This window comes from Phallusia mammillata, chromosome 1 (genome assembly GCF_965637545.1).
Source record: "Phallusia mammillata chromosome 1, kaPhaMamm4.hap1.1, whole genome shotgun sequence".
NCBI classification, from domain to species: domain Eukaryota; kingdom Metazoa; phylum Chordata; class Ascidiacea; order Phlebobranchia; family Ascidiidae; genus Phallusia; species Phallusia mammillata.
The window spans coordinates 21,143,902-21,160,605 of NC_137252.1; the positions used below are offsets into that span (position 1 = coordinate 21,143,902).

At 35.0% G+C, this 16,704-nt stretch overlaps 1 protein-coding gene across 2 annotated transcripts in view; it reads right to left on the bottom strand.

Moving 5' to 3' along the window:
• Positions 1-221: 221 nt before the first annotated feature.
• LOC145212361 (protein spire homolog 1-like) overlaps positions 222-16,704 on the bottom strand; it is a 30,346-nt gene continuing 13,863 nt past the window's right edge. Inside the window, exons 4-13 of one of the 2 annotated variants that reach the window (XM_080080467.1) lie at positions 9,094-9,180; positions 8,862-9,017; positions 8,708-8,800; positions 8,305-8,452; positions 7,736-7,813; positions 7,382-7,641; positions 5,940-6,077; positions 5,704-5,802; positions 5,543-5,643; positions 222-712 (exon numbers count right to left, since the gene is read on the bottom strand). In XM_080080467.1, the coding sequence (XP_079936593.1) occupies positions 502-712; positions 5,543-5,643; positions 5,704-5,802; positions 5,940-6,077; positions 7,382-7,641; positions 7,736-7,813; positions 8,305-8,452; positions 8,708-8,800; positions 8,862-9,017; positions 9,094-9,180 (1,371 nt within the window). In that variant the 3' untranslated portion in view covers positions 222-501. The remainder of the gene's footprint in view (positions 713-5,542; positions 5,644-5,703; positions 5,803-5,939; positions 6,078-7,381; positions 7,642-7,735; positions 7,814-8,304; positions 8,453-8,707; positions 8,801-8,861; positions 9,018-9,093; positions 9,181-16,704) is intronic. The other variant, XM_080080473.1, reaches the window with a different exon arrangement.

The window sequence follows — 16,704 nt, forward strand, 5'->3', positions numbered from 1 at the left end:
TGCACAGCACTGAAATACTTATGTAGCATCACTGTATATTTCCATTCTTGTAGAAAATATAGTGTCTAGGACAGACACAGTATAGCGTTATGACACATATTCGCGTCTGGAAAGCTAATCAATGGGCATTCAGGCTAAAATTGTCAACAACGAACACTGAATGCCATGTGTATCAAATTTTTACATTTTTGGCTAATTTAAAACAATAGGAATGTGCTCAATGAAAATAGAACTATTTTATATGGGACTAAAAATGCATAACAATATGTATGATTTCACAGTAATAGCAGCATAACAAACAAAAATTGCTTTTAAGTTACTACCTAATTTAAACAGTCTGTGCAAAACTTACACACTATGTCAAACAACAAATAAACACCACATTTGTCAAAACACATGTACACAACCAAGTAGTAACTTCAACCAAAATTGCAAGTTTCGTGACATCCATATTTTAATACTTGGCATTTTGGAATATTTTAACCCTTGAATACAAAAGACTTATAGTGCTTCATAGTTACTTTTTTTACTTTCCGGATTGCCTCGATTGGCTTCATATATGGCAGATACAAGTTGAAAACATTCTTCACAAACATCCATTTTTCTTCCATGAAATAAATTGACATTAGAATGTCTTGTACATGTATGTTTGAGTGTGTCCTTTTGAGGCATAGATAATCGAAAGAAGGGGTTCCCATACATCATGGAAAAACTAAAAATTTAAATAATATGATGCAAAAATTGACTTGAAAATCAAACTAGAAGGGTGGCTTTGCACATATTGTCCTTGCTTATACACTATAACCTATTTTAACATTAATATACATCCTACACTTATTTTATATTGGTTCCCATATCGTCCACTGTCTTTTATAACCTTGGTTGTTTCTGCAAGCAGAAACACAAGGGTCCCACACATGCAAAGTTGTAAACAATGCATTTCACGAGATAACTATGAGAAAGCTTGGTATTGTAACATGAAACACAGTGACCGGTACTGTGCATAAATAAGTATGCTATATGGAGTACAAACTATTTAAATTCATTCCATTCATACAGTTTTGAAGGTTTTTCTATTTTATGGTCTTTCTGAGAAAAAAGGTTAAATAGTACATAGGCTAAAACACAACAATCAGCTCTCATTAATGGCGAATTGCACATGATTGTAGGGGGCTAGTGTGGTAAATGATAGGGCTAGAGGGTTAAAAACAACAATAAACATCTATAAATGGCACACTCTACAAGCTATCCAAATTTCTTTCAATTCAGAAAGTTAGAAAATTATTTAGAATTTCTAACATTGCACAACCAACAAAGCATGAAACTCGTAGATGATGTACTTTGGTCAGTAAAGTCGTTTTGAAAAAAACAAACATTTGGGGGCCCTGTGGGTGAACCGCTGGGTCAATCAGGATCAAACTTCAGGACAATCAAATCCCGATTAATAACTAACATCTGTCCAAATTTGAATAAACTTAAAGCACTCTTTCTTGACCAAACCAGCGTTACAAACCAGCGTTTAAAAAAATTATGTTTTGGGGGCCTGTGGGTGAACCGCTGGGTCAAACTTCAGGAGGATCAAGTTCCGATTTATAACTAACATCTGTCCAAATTTGAAGCACTCTTTCTTGACCAAACAAGCGTTAGACAGAAAAAAATACGGACAAAAACAATATGTGTCCCCTTTAGGGAAGGGGACCCATAAATAGCACACTTTATAAGCTGTCCAAATTTTATCCAATTTGTACATATGTACCTCACACATTGTTAAAAAAACTCACCCTTTTTAGGGGCTAGAGTGGTAAATATTGGGGCTACAGGGTTAAACACAACAATTGGCACCTATAAATGACAAATTTTACAAGCTGTCCGAATTATATTTAATTCCGACACCATTTAAAAAACTCACCAATTTAAGGGTTAGTGGGGTAACTACTATCTGTGAAAGTTGCACCCAAATCCACCAAAGATTTCATGCCAAAAGTGCATGAACAAACTTCGGCAGAAAAAAAACTGATTGAAATCAAGATACGTCCCATTCAGTGAAGGGGGCCCATAATTAAAACTTGAAGGGTGACTATTATATTTCCTATTAGTATTTTATGTTGGATCCCATATTAGCCACCGTCGTTTCAATTTGAACATTAGTAAAAGAATCACCCATTTTAATTCCGGCATATTTTAAAAATTCGCTTATTTTAGGGGGCTGGTGAGGTAAATGTTAAAGCTAAAGGGTGAAACAGAACAATCAACATTTATAAATGGCAAATACTACAAGCTATCCAAATTTCATTCAATTTAAATGTTGTTTTGAAAATTAACCCATTTTTGGGGTCTAGTGGGATAAATGTTGGGGCTACAAGGTAAAACACATCTGTAAAGATGTAAAGTCTTTATCTGTAAAGTAACTGTAAAACAGAGCCCTGTGCTATTGCAGGGTAATACCACGCTTGCGTTGACCATGCCATAAACAAAGCAAATTTTGTATGTTTCACTAGATCAGGGGTCGGCAACCCCTGGCATGCATGTCAACTTTGAGGTGGTTTTTCATGGCATGTCAAACGGTTTGCGTGTTTATATTGAAGTAACAATTTAACCTGTTACACTGCTTGTTTATAGTTTTTATCATGCCATTGTCTTCAAATCCAGCCTACATGCACAAAACACTCTGCTTTCGCTTTATTATTGATATCTGCTGGCACGAACCACTATTATTTAAAAAAAACGTTGGCACGCGAGGTCATTAACACATGGAAATAACATGTAAACACGCATCACCTAAAAAGGTTGCCGACTTCTGCACTAGATGTTTAAACATAAAGCAAAGCATCAAACACATTGCCAGAAATCAGCTTTTATGTTAATGAATCATTGAAAACAAAATCTTTAGTTGAACCTTGGTATAACTTAGGGGTGCACAATCTCTTTACTATGACGGCAGTTTTGAAATGCAATTATTTGCAAAAGAGTTTTATTTACAGCAATTTTTGTTTATAAATTCCATGACTTTTTCAAAACTTTTCAAGAAAACCCCCCCGAATTTCCATGACCTTAATCGAAAAAAAAATCAAGCAATTCCCACAGTAAAACTAGAAAATAGACTTTGGTGTACGTAGCCAATTTACCATACTCGCAATGAATATACAAACGTTACATAATTTGAATTTCCCATCTCTATCTGGCATTTTCAGACGCCAAATTCCATACTTTTTCAAGGACTTTTGCAAAAGTTGGCTTTTTTCAAAACTTTTCCAGGCCTTAAAAATACAAATTCAAAATCCATAACCTTTCCGGGTTTTCCATACCCGCGGGAACCCTGCCATAAGCACATATATTATATATGTAGCAGTTCACGGCCGTGTACCCCTGCTATAAAAGAAGGTCGTGTACCCCTGCTATAAAAAACATGGATGTTTTCAGAACTTTCACAGTCAGCTTAATGTGAAACCCGTCACTGAATGGGAAACACTCCAGGCTGAGATGCTATCAAACAAATAACCTGCCTTATTTTGTCTTTTTATTGTCTTTTCCTTTAAAAGGTTGATGCAGATATACTTAGTAAACTAGAATAGTGGTTTTCCTATATATTGCCAGTTTATATATATATACTACATCATATTTGATGATGTATCACATATACCATTTACTATATTTATAATGGATATATATTTGGCATTGGGTCCCTATCTTTTTCCTGGCACTTTATAACATGATTGTTTCTCCAAGCATAATCTAATGGGTCCCCACACATATGCATATGCGATTTGGTAACAGTAAAAATAGGGCACAATCATTGTTAGATATTTACCAATTTACTATACACATCATTTGATCTACACATATGATTGATTTGCAAGCAAAAACGAATGGGTCCCCACACGCGCGTTTGTGCGGATTTATGGTAAACAAACATCCTGGTTATTTTTAGATTCTTAAGGAAAAACTCAACCAACTTTAGCCTTAACCCAACTTTAAAAGTTTTGTCCGTATTCTTTTTGCATCATTATTGTCATATAATTACAAAAAAACAGTAAATAAGAACAGGAAAAATACTTTCAATTTAATCTCATGCTTTGACCTTGATATTGTCGTTCAAGGTCAGTTTTTAAACACAATTTTCCAAAACTGAAAATGAGCTTGATAACTTAATAAAACGACATAGCATGGCTGCGCAAAAACAGCTGATTTGTAATCACCAACATGACTGTCTCGTAAAACGTCCGTCCGGACGTCAAGCTAAGCACTCCCGCTGCATTCACCCGTCTTAATCGTAAACGAGTGAATTCTGAGCACTCCCGCTGTATTCACCGCCTTAATCGTAAACAAGTGAATTACTACCTTGAGATTTGAGACTTCTATCTAACTGACAGTGTACACATGTTATGGACTGTAAAAGTAACTATTTGGCCGATCAAGGCGATTTTTTAAATACTAAACGAATAACCTACTGCAAACAATTGTTTAACATTTCAGCACATTGGGGCTTGTACTTCTGGCCTAAAACTTATTATTTTGGGGTTTAAGGGGTAAACATGGGTGAATCCAATAAAAAGTTACAAAATTCTTTAGAATAGCTTACATTGCACCAACCAACAAAGCATGAAACCCTCAGATTATGTACTTGGGTCAGTACAGCCGTTTTTAATTTTTTTCGTTTTGGGGGCCTGTGGGTGAACCGCTGGGTCGTTTGGGGTCAAACTTCAGGAGGAACAAATTCGGAACAATAACTAACATCTGTGCAAATTTGAATACATTTAAAGCACTCTTTTTTGACCCAACGCATTTAACAAACCAGCGTTAGACAGAAACGAATATTTTGGGGTTTAAGGGGTGAAAATGGGTAAATCTTTTTTAAGGTACAAAATTCTTTGAAATACCTTATATTGCACCAAACAACAAAGCATATAACTCCTAAATAAAGTACTTTAGCAAGTATAGCCGTTTTAAAAATTTCAACGGGGTCAAAATTCACATGGGCCATCTTTAGACCAATATCTATAATGTGTGTAAATTTAAAAAAGTTTGAACCATTCTTTCTTGACCAAAACGTGGGAACAAATCCGCGTTAGAAAGAAAAAAAGAAAAAAAATATAGACAAAAACAATATGTGTCCCCTTCAGGGAAGGGGACCCATAAATATGATTAATGCAAAACCAGCACTGCTCAAAATTAATGTACTGTAACCCACTTCAGTCATGTCAGACTAACAAAACATTTAAAATTCCTTAGCACACCTCAACTAAGGTATGCATAGCAAACACAAAACACAGCACAGTGCCGTACTTAAATGAAATATATGTTCACTGTGAATAATGATACAGCAGCTCTATTGTGTTGTAAGGCCTAAATTTGTTGAAAAAATGTTCCATTTTTAAATGAAATTTGTTGAGGTATGGTTAAACTAAATCAACACGATTACAAAACACCATTCTGAATACAGCACTGTATTAAATTTGACTTTTGTAGGTGTTAATAACAATGTTAGATAATTGGCCTTTTCTTCAGTAATATTCTGGATGTTAGGATAAAAGCACAATCTTACCTTGGTTGTGAGCTTTGGCTAGTAGGCGAATTTGCCTTGTAAGAAGCAGGACTTAATGCATAAACAGGTATTTTTAGATACTTTTGGAAAGGTGTTTGCAGCTAAAAGATAACATACAGATGTTAGATATGCTTAATTCATATTGTTACATTTTTACTCACTTTTCTCAAACACTTTGCACAGACTTTTCGCTTGCAGATCTGGCAGACATGTGACCACACAAATATTGTGAATTTGCGCAACTTGCAATTGAAACAAATCTACAGAAATTTTTTTAACTTATTTGTTTACATAAATCAAACCATACCCAGCACACTATAAGAAACATATAGTTCCGAAACACAAAAGTTGAGTGCTCTAAAAATATACCGTTTTTCCAACATATCTTTTAACATACTTTCTCGTTTTTTAAACCGTTGTATATCTCTTTCGAGTGCTGAATTTTTTCCAGGTCAGCACGAGAAAGTACTTGACGAATATGCATCACTTCTTCAACCGTCAATGACAAACAATCACTGGGTGCAACCTTCCACGCCTGCAAATTATGTTACATTCTATTTTACTTGTGTTTTATTAATTTAAGTACAAGGGTGTTTTTCCGTGTTGCATTATAACCGACATTGATCGTTTTTTACAGCTTGCTTAGTTTACACATACATACTCTATGACCAATTTTGAAACCTTTAGTATATTCCCTATACATCTTTTGTGTTGGGTCCCATGTTAGCAAACATGGTTTATAACCCCAGTTTGTTTCTGCAGGCCAAAACTCTATGGTCCCCACATATGCGGAGTTGTAAATAATTCCTTTCAAAAGAAACTAAAAAGGTGGCTTTCCTATATATTTCCATTTTATATATTCCATATCCTACTTACCGATTTACTACACACACTGTTTGACCTACACACATGGTTGTTTTTGCAAGGTAAAACAAATAGGTCCCCACATATAAATAATGAGATTGCTTTTAGATTATTAAAGGCAAATTAGTAGAAAGCATTAAACCAAACTTCAAAGGTTTAGTCCATATTCTTTTTACATCATTGTGTTGTCATATACTTACTGTTTCAGGGCTGTAAAGGAAACCATTTGGTTGATTGGGCAAAAATTTAAAATACTAAACAAAGAACCTACTACAAACAATAGTTTAAAATTTCAGAATGGGTGAATCCAACTAAAAGTTACAAATGGTGAGACAATATGGTTAAACACTATAAACTGTCTAAATGTTTTCTTCAATTGGGACTTTGTTTAAAAAATTCACCCATTTTTTTAGGCTAGTTGGATATATCAAAGTCTAAATGAAACACAAGTTGTCCAACACTTTGTTATGTGATAACACCCAATGGAGCCATTTTGTGTCCAAATTAACACAGGGTATACAGAAAAACACATAGATTGTTTGATTTTTGCAAACTGGACAGCTTCAACACAAATTTGATTGGCCAAATTGAATACAACTTTGGTTTATAACAATTTGGCCTAGCCTCTTTTTATTGCCTGTAGATCACAAGCAAAAGTAATACATGATCAGTTGCTCTTATAAGACTATTGCAGTGCATAAACCTTTCTTTTCGTGATGTTTAGCAACATGCATATGAAAAATGTTTTGCACTCTGAAGGCTTGCAGGATAAATGCTGGGGACTTAGCATTAAACAAAACAGATAACACATTTAAGTGACTAAATCTGCCAGCTGCAAAAGTTTCATCCATATCCATCCATGATTTTTGTGTCAAAAGAGTGAAATCAAGAAGTGTCCCCTACAGGGAAGGGAATCATTTCTGACAGTGCTGTTCCAGTGAATAATAAATTCAGTAAATGGTATTCAGTACTTACTTCTGCAAAAGAAGTGAAACCTTTGTTTCTTTCCATCTCTTGAAGGTTGGATGTAGATTGGTACATTGATTGTGTTTTTGTGGACTCCCTGCCCGAAATTATATTATCATAAAATTTCTGTCCTCTAAAACTTTGTGGCTGCTTGGTATGTGAGCGAATTGCAACACTTTGTGTACGACGTAGTGGTTTGGTTTCATTTGAAATAAATACTGAGTCATCATACACCCAACTTTTTTCGGAAAGAAGTCCAGATGGCAACACTAAACAAATATTAAACTCTTTAAAATAAGTTTGGCTACAAAAATATTTTTGCCTGACAAAGGTCAATATATTAAACATAAACATCACACTTACACTGATTTCTGCGAATCGAATCACTAAAGCGAATCCCATTGGGATGGCGAACTTTTCGCTGCTCAAAACCTTTTGCAGCTGTGTACAAAAAATGTATGTTGTGGCAACTGTATATTATTTTATAGATTAAATTCATTTGGGTCTCTGCCACATAAAGCAATAGCATACATTTTTAGGATGTGCAGTTATATTTTGCTTTATTCCCTAAAGCAAAATAGTTCTCTTGCAAGTCATTTTTGTAACTATACACATGCTTTTATGTCCAGCATTAAAATATTGGGCAATTCTTTACACAACCTCTTTGTGTTCCTAAGATTGTGGGTTTTACATGAAAACTTTCTTTTCACACAAACATCTTGTTTCAACAACATGTTTAGTAGGGAACGGTTAAAGGATGTTTCTAAAACCTGGAAAGGTCTCCTCAAAAATTTTGCAAAAAATCAATGCCTATGATCAGAATACAAGGCAATAAAAATAGCTTTTCTTTCCACAAAGGGGTCTAATAAAAACTATCTCAGCAACTTACTATGTGAATAATTAGCAAGTGAAATAGTCACTTTACTTCTAACCTGTGCTTGTAAAGCTTTGTGAACCTCGCAGGCCTGTGTTTTGATTCACAGGTCGTAGTGCAAAAGACTTGTCTTGAATTTGTTCAATAAGCTTCTCATGAACAGACTTGGAACGTGGTGGTAGTGGCCTGAGCACCCTTTCATGGACCTGCATTTATGTTTAGCAGAAAAAATATTAGCACAATTTAAAAGCAAAATGCATTTGAGGTGGATTCATCTCTACTTAGAAAATTAATTGCTGAGGCCAAGTTTGTTAGTTTTATTTGTAGATTTGACTAGTACTTTATCGATTAGTATGCATGCTTTGTCAGAAGCACAACATACCATAAAAGTTCTGGCTTTTTAGCATGTACCTTGCAACTCTCATTTTTCTGTGTGTTAGTGTTAAACAAACTTTTCTTACTGGTGTGAGACTAGGCTTTGAACGAACAAACTCCAGTATTTTATCATGTACAGTAAAACTGCTTTTCTTTGATGATCTATGACATGCATTTGTCTGAAAGAAACAACACATAGTTACACATTTTTTATTTCCACAGATATATCTCAACATTTACCTTTTGAAGGTTATATCTTTTTTTCCTGATATCTTGCATCAATATTTCATAGGGAGTTAATTCAATACTTTCGATGGGTCTTGGAGGTAGATCAACATGCCGAAGTGTAAATTGTTTGCAATGCATGTCATTTAACACATTAATCCATGAATGTGCCTGTAATTTTAATGCCGTAATCACTTAATTTTAAACACATACAATTCCAAAGCTATTCATCAGTATGCCACCATACCCATGTAGTAAATCCAAATTCCTGAAGGCTGTTTTTTCTTTGGAAAACACTAGCTTGCATATTTTTCCTGCTAAGCTTTTGCAATCCCTAAAAAAATATGTTTCCAAGATATGAAACTAAGAAGATTTAAAGAATATTTATATTTTAATTTAATCACAATGCAGGTACTTTATATATTTTTAATAAATGTTTTGTTTTAGTTCGGAAAAGAAAGCATGACAAAATACTGCTGGAAATTTACAGTCAAATCAAACCAGGAGCAATAAATCAAAGGCCAAACATGCACCAAGTTAGTGTTTAAAAATGAAACTAATTTTTGGTTCAATTCACAAACATACAGAATAACAGTAAGTAAGTTTATTTTGCAAAATATATTCGAACAACAAAAATAAAAATAAAATAGATTGTGTGGGGTAGCAAGGGACTTTGTGGTCACTGTGTCAGCTACCCCTTTAAGAATTATTTTACACCCAAACAAATTTTGAGAAAATTATATAAAATTTAGAAAGTCTTGATTTCAAGCCACCTAAAAAGTGTTATCACTGCCTGATGTAATCACAGGTTTAGAGGCAATTACAGCTATAAACTTGTATAATTGGCACATTTGGCAAAAACACTATCAATTATGTAGTTATACCAAGCTAATATCTGGGAACACTTGTGCCACTATTAGGGATGTTCAAAGTAGAATATCGAATCTTCTGAATTCGAATCCAGTCAGATTTGAATCATGTCTGCTGTTTTGGAGCTGATATAAATGTGTGCCTTTGCCATTTGTACACATGTAAATGCATGTGTGATGTTTAAGCACTGACATCTCGTAAACAACTCCATTTCAGCAATGATGTGCATTGAGCTTAAGAGTATGTTTGGTGATTGTTTGTACCACATCAGTGACTACTTTTATGTGATTTGATTTGCGATGGATTTTTAGCATTTAACCAGGATAGTCTGTAAATATCGCAATGGGAAAGTGGTAATGCCTTACGTAAGATCTGACATATGGGACTTTTCCTGACACCAGTCAAACACATACAATGTAGTGTGTAAAAGGGCAGGTTTAATAAGCATTCAAAAACTAGAAGGGTGGCTTAGCACATATTGCCATTGCACATACACTGTGACCTATTTCTTAACACACATATATAACCTTTACTTACTTCGTAATGCGTCCCAAATCAGCCACTGTATTTCATACCCTTAGTTGTTTCTGCAAGCAGAAACTCATGGGTCCCCCACACATGCAAAATTGTAAATAATGCATTTCATGAAATAACTATAATAAATTTTGGTGCTATGAGTTTAAACAGGACCAAAAAAGTCTGCAGAAATAATTATGCTGTATGAGGCACAAAATACACAAGTTGCATTCAATTCAGCAATCGTTTGCAAAATTTACCAATTTTAAAGGTTAGTGGGGCTACAACTCAATAATCAACACCTACAAATGGCAAAATGAACAAACTGTCTCAACTTCATCTAATTCGGGCATTGTTTGAAAAATTGACCCATCTTAGGGGTCAGTGGGGTAAATATTGGGGCTACGAGATAAAACGCAACTTTTGACAGCTAATTATGGCAAAATGAACAAACAGTCCAAATTTTATCCAATGTGGGCATTGTTGAAAATTCACCCATTTTAGGGGGCTACAGGGTGAAACACAACTATAGACAGATAATTATGGCAAAATGAACAAAGTTTGTTCAACAAACTGTCCAAATTTCACACAATTTTGACATTGTTTCAAAAATCGACCCATTTTAGAGGGCTAGTGGGGTAAATATTGGGGCTACAAGGTGAAACACAACTATCGACAGCTTATTATGGCAAACTAAGGCTGTTATCAAACCAATAATTATTAGATTATTTGAAATTTTTTATTATTTGAAAATTTATTAAATAATTTTTTACACATTTCAAATAATCAAACAATTTTTTCCCATGCAGTAAACCTCAAAATATGTGCAAAATAAATTTACTTGAACACATTGGTGCCATTTTTATGAAATTGCGGTTACACAGAAGCACTGCAACATATATTTTCAGCATTATATTACTGTTCATTAACACATTTCCCCAAAAATGTTGGACTAAAAAGTATGACCATGTATTATTCATTCCAGTATTAACTAGAAAGGTGGCTTTCTGATATACTTCCATTTTATATATTCTATACGATATTTACCAATTTACTATACACATCATTTGATCTACATATATGATTGTTTTTGCAAGCAAAAACAGATGGGTCCCCACACACACGTTTGTGCGGATTTAACGTCCTGGTTATTTTTAAATTCTTAAGAAAAAACTTAACCAACTTTAGTAATAACCCAGCTTTAAAAGTTTTGTCCGTATTCTTTTTGCATCATTGATGTCATGTAATTACAAAAAAACAGTACATAAGAACGGGAAAAATACTTTCAATTTAATTTCATGCTTTGACCTTGATATTGTCGTTCAAGGTCAGTTTTTAACACAATTTTCCACAACTGAAAATGTGCTTAATAAAACGACATAGCATAGCTGCGCAAAAACAGCTGATTTCTAATCACCGAAACGACTGTCTCGTAAAATGTCTGTCCGGACGTCAAGCTGAGCAATCCCACTGCATTCACCCGCCTTAATCGTAAAGAAGTGAATTACTCCCTTGAGAGTTGAGACTTCTATCTGACTGACAGTGTACACATATTATGCGCTGTAAAAGTAACTATTTGGCCGATTAAAACAAAATTTTAAGTACTGAACGAATAACCTACTGCAAACAATTGTTTAACATTTCAGCACATTAGGGCTTGTATTTTTGGCCTAAAACTTATTATTTGGGGGTTTAAGGGCTAAAATGGGTGAATCCAATAAAAAGTTACAAAATTCTTTAGAATACCTTACATTGCACCGACCAACAAACCATGAAACTCGCAGATTATGTACTTTAGTTAGTACAGCCGTTTTTAATTTTTTTTGGGGGGGGGCTGTGAGTGAACCGCTGGGTCATTTGGGGTCAAACTTCAGGAGGATCAAATTTGGATTAATAACTAACATTTGTGTACATTTTATTAAATTTGGAGCACTCTTTCTTGACCAAACGCGTTTAACAAACCAGCGTTAGACAGAAAAAAGAAAAAAAATATGGACAAAAACAAAATGTGTCCCCTTCATAGAAGGGGACCCATAATTACACCCAAAAACTAGAATAGTGGTTTTCCTATATATTGCCAGTTTATATATATCAGGGGTCGGCAACCCCTGGCATGCGTGCCAAGTTTGGCACACGAGGTGGTTTTTCATGGCACGCCAACCGAGTTGCGTCTTGATATTGAAGTAACAATTTATCCTGTTACATTGCTTGTTTTCAGTTTTTGTAGAGTCATTGTTTTAAAATTCAGTCTTATATGCACAAAACACTCTACTTTTCTTTATTTGTTGATATCTGCTGGCACGAACCACTATTTTTTAGAAAAATGTTGGCACGCAAGGTCATTAACACATGGAAATAACAAGTAAATTGGCATGCGTCGCCTAAAAGGTTGCCGACCCCTGTACTACATCATATTTAACGATGTATCACATATACCATTTACCATATTTATAATGGATATATATTTGGCACCTACATTTCATTGGGTCCCTATCTTTTTCCTGGCACTTTATAACATAATTGTTTCTGCAAGCGTAATCTAATGGGTCCCCAGACATGTGCACATGCGATTTGGTAACAATAAAAATTGGGCACAATCATTGTTAAACTGGAATAGTGGTTTTCCTATACATTCCATTTTACAAAAACTGTGCCATATTTATGCACCATTAACGTCGATTTTTCAGTTTCATTTCCGTCAGCGATCATTGTCTCGCACCGTGCGAATGTTGTTAAATATGGCGCCGATCACGGCAGGAGGGGCCTGTCGTTAACTGCCATAAGACGCAAAACTGCGTGATACAACAATTGCATAACTAGCGTTTTTAAATGATCTACAAACATATCTTAATTGCACCGTGCAAAAAGACTGCCTGATAGCACATTCAATTATGCGCGAGGCCGAGGTATTCGCTTTTCAGTGGGCAGGTTTGCGCTTTTCGCGCCCATTCGGGCTTTTTTGACATGGAGTTGCGCGTTGTTTTCATGAGGTGGAAAATGGATGAGTCCAACTATTTAAACTTTAAACATAGTTTCAACATTTTTTCCCCTTAATAGCCCTTTGTTTGATGAATTATGATTTTTAATCCGCACATAGCGTTCCCTGGCGCCATTAAGTTTCTAAATACCAACAATATGATTGCTTAGCTGAGCTTTTTATGTCCAAAACCTGTTCTGAAATAGTTTTATTAACGCTTTCAGTCTGAGAAGTCATTACACAGGTGTAACAAATCGTGCTGCGTTGTCGCTCTGCGTTTCCAAACACGAATCAGTTGACCTACATTAACGTTTACAGCGCAATATAACTAACATCGTAACATCTTAATTCCAACCACTGAGAAAATGGTCAAGTGACAACTGCGTTCATGCATGAAGCAGAGGCCTTTTTTTCATGCGACACTATCGTCAATCACTCCCATTGCGTTAGCTGGGCACTGTGCGAGCACAAATTTGACAAAAGACAGCATGTAAAAACATATTTAGGGCTGTAAAAATAACTAGAAGGGTGGCTTAGCACATTTTGTCGTTGCATTTACACTATAACCTATTTTGAAACATAAATATATTTCCTATGCTTATTTTGTATTGGGTCCCATATTATCCATACCATCGTCTTTTTTTACCTTAGTTGTTTCTGCAGGCAGAAACTCATGGGTCCCCACACATGTAAAGTTAAAAATAGTGCATTTCAAGAGATAACCATAGTCCACATGCTACCCAAATTTTAGCCAATTCCGACACTGTTTTATAAACTTACCCATTTTAGGGGGCTAGTAGGGTAACTAATGGGGTTTTACACTGAACTAAAAAATATGAAACCTCAATGACTCGATCAATAGTACTGCAAAATTTCAGCCCAATCTGCCTATGTTTAAAATTTCGACCACTAGAGGTGTTTTGAGCTGTTAATGTTTCTGACGTCATAGGGCTGTCAACAACCCCCTAACTGCCATGGCGCAAAAACGTCCACCAAGCAACCCACAAAGTCACAAACGAGTAACATAACTGGTTGCCCTTGTAACACTATTGCGCCACATAAATCTTTTGTTTGTGGTGCCCAGTAACATACAACTACGTTTTACATTTGGGGGGCTTGTGGGGTAAATGTTAGGGCTACAGGGTTGAACACAACAATCGACACCTATAAATGGCATACTCTATAAGCTATCCAAATTTTAGCCAATTCTGACACTGTTTAAAAACTTACCCATTTTAGGGGGCTAGCAGGGTAAATAATCGAGTTATCAAAACAAACATAGTGGGATGCACATTAACATAACTAAATTTACCATCTGCATAAGTTTCAGCCACATCCATCAAACATTTGATGGCACAACGAATCGGACAAACTTTGGGAAAAAATACCCATTTTAGGGGGCTAGCGCAGCAAATACTGGAGTTATCAACAAAAACAAAGTGGGATGCACATCTACATAACTATATCTACCATATGTGTGAATTTCATCCAAATCCATCAAGCATTTGATGCAAAAAAGAGTCAGACAAACTTTGGAAAGAAAGAAAAACAAAGAAATAAAAAAAAACAATTTGAGTAAAATCCCTTCAGGGAAGGGGACCCATAATTAACCACCCAATATATATCCCTTTGATTAACAAAATCAAATCATTTTTTTTTTAATTTTGACCGAACGTTTTGTGACTTTTTGACATTTTGAAAATTTAATTTTGACATTTAAAGTGTTTTAATGCAACTGTATAAGTTTTTCCGATGTTTTTTGTTGTTGTTTTGTGTTTTGAACAAAAAAGTTTTTTTTATGAACTGTTAAATTTTATTGGTGTGAAGATTTACTGTTATAAAGTCATGTTAAGCATGGATTCAATATTCTGGATTCGAAACAATTATGCTAGAATACTCAGTTATGCCACTTTGAACATTCCTCTCCACCATGCTTACAAACAAAACATGTTCCATTAATCTAACATAATGTATGCAAAAATGGTCTTTGCAGGTGCAGTGCACATGCAACATACAAAAAACGAGAGTCAGATTAAAACAAAAAATAAAATATAAGTGGGCAAATTGACCATGCTCTCTTGCAAACTTACCATAAGGATATAAGATATTTTGGTACCAATGTTGCTTTTGATAACCCTAGTAAGAGGATGCAATATGCTAATAAACTTATATTTGATAAACAATATGAATTTCAGTTTTATTTGGAAATAAAGTACATCAATGCAGTACCGTTTATAACACTCAGTTATATCCACATTTGTTTTCTGCAGTTAAATCCACATTTTGGAGTAGGAAAAGTGTGGTTCACAAACGACATGCCTGTCATCAGCTTCTGGCAGATCACAAAACGTTCTAAAAGACCACCTTACTCTCCACCTCAACTCTTACATGTTTATTCCTCAATTTTTTGTTTTGTTTTTAGCAGTATTAAGAATGGACTATCACACAGAAAAAACTTTTAAACCAAGATACCCATGAACCGTGCATTTTATCCCAAACTAATGTTTTTGTCTAATCTCCCAATAGACAGAAAAGTATAGAGTGCATCTTAATATACGGTGGATCAAGGGATGCAAGCGGAATACAAGTGCACCAAACGATATAATGGTGACCAGGTGTAAAGGTGCACCAAACAATATAAGGGTGAACAGAGCGATATAAATGTGCACCGAGCTATATAATAAGGGTTGCCATACCGTCCATATTTCTAAGATTTGTCCTTATTTGTAAGGTCAATGTCCTTTTTTTGACTTGAGTCCTTATTTCATTGCATTTTCAACAATTACAAAAACAGACTTAGCAAAACGACAGTCAAATCCCTGCTACAAGTAAAAGTAAATCTAGACCTGAGCTGTCGTGAGATGTACGAAGTATTTTACAAACAAGGAGTTGGTGGAACAGGTTGTTTCTGGTAAAACATGGTATGTGATTTGCCATAGCTCGCATAAATGCAAACATTAGATCAAAAACATTTGTTTTGTATGAAAATTTCAATTTTTGGTTGTCCTTATTTTGGCGTCCATGTCAACCCTGGATATAATGGTGCACCAAGTGGTATGAATATCCACTAAGCCAGTGGTTCTCAAACTTTTTTGAGCGCAACCCAAATCTGAGCTTTATGAGCATCTCACGACCCAAGCCTTAAACAACAAAAAATGTATTTTTTCCTTGTACGAATATTTACTCATCCTTGAACGCTAACTGTTGCATCTCCAAGTTCAGTTTCACATGATTAACTTGTTCTATTATTACCAGTGCTATGACGTTACAATCGCCATGTGCGCAACAGTAAAATTGGAAGGTAATTGTCTGTATGCAGTAATGATTGGTTTGAGTGAGGCTTAAGTTGGCTATGGTTATACTGTGCCATCAAAACTCTCAGAAAACCACTTATGATGCAATATTACTGAGATGAAGCCACATAAAATGCTTATTATGCAATAATTCAGTCATGATGGAGAATAAAAATACTTTAAAAATGAAATGAAAAAAGTT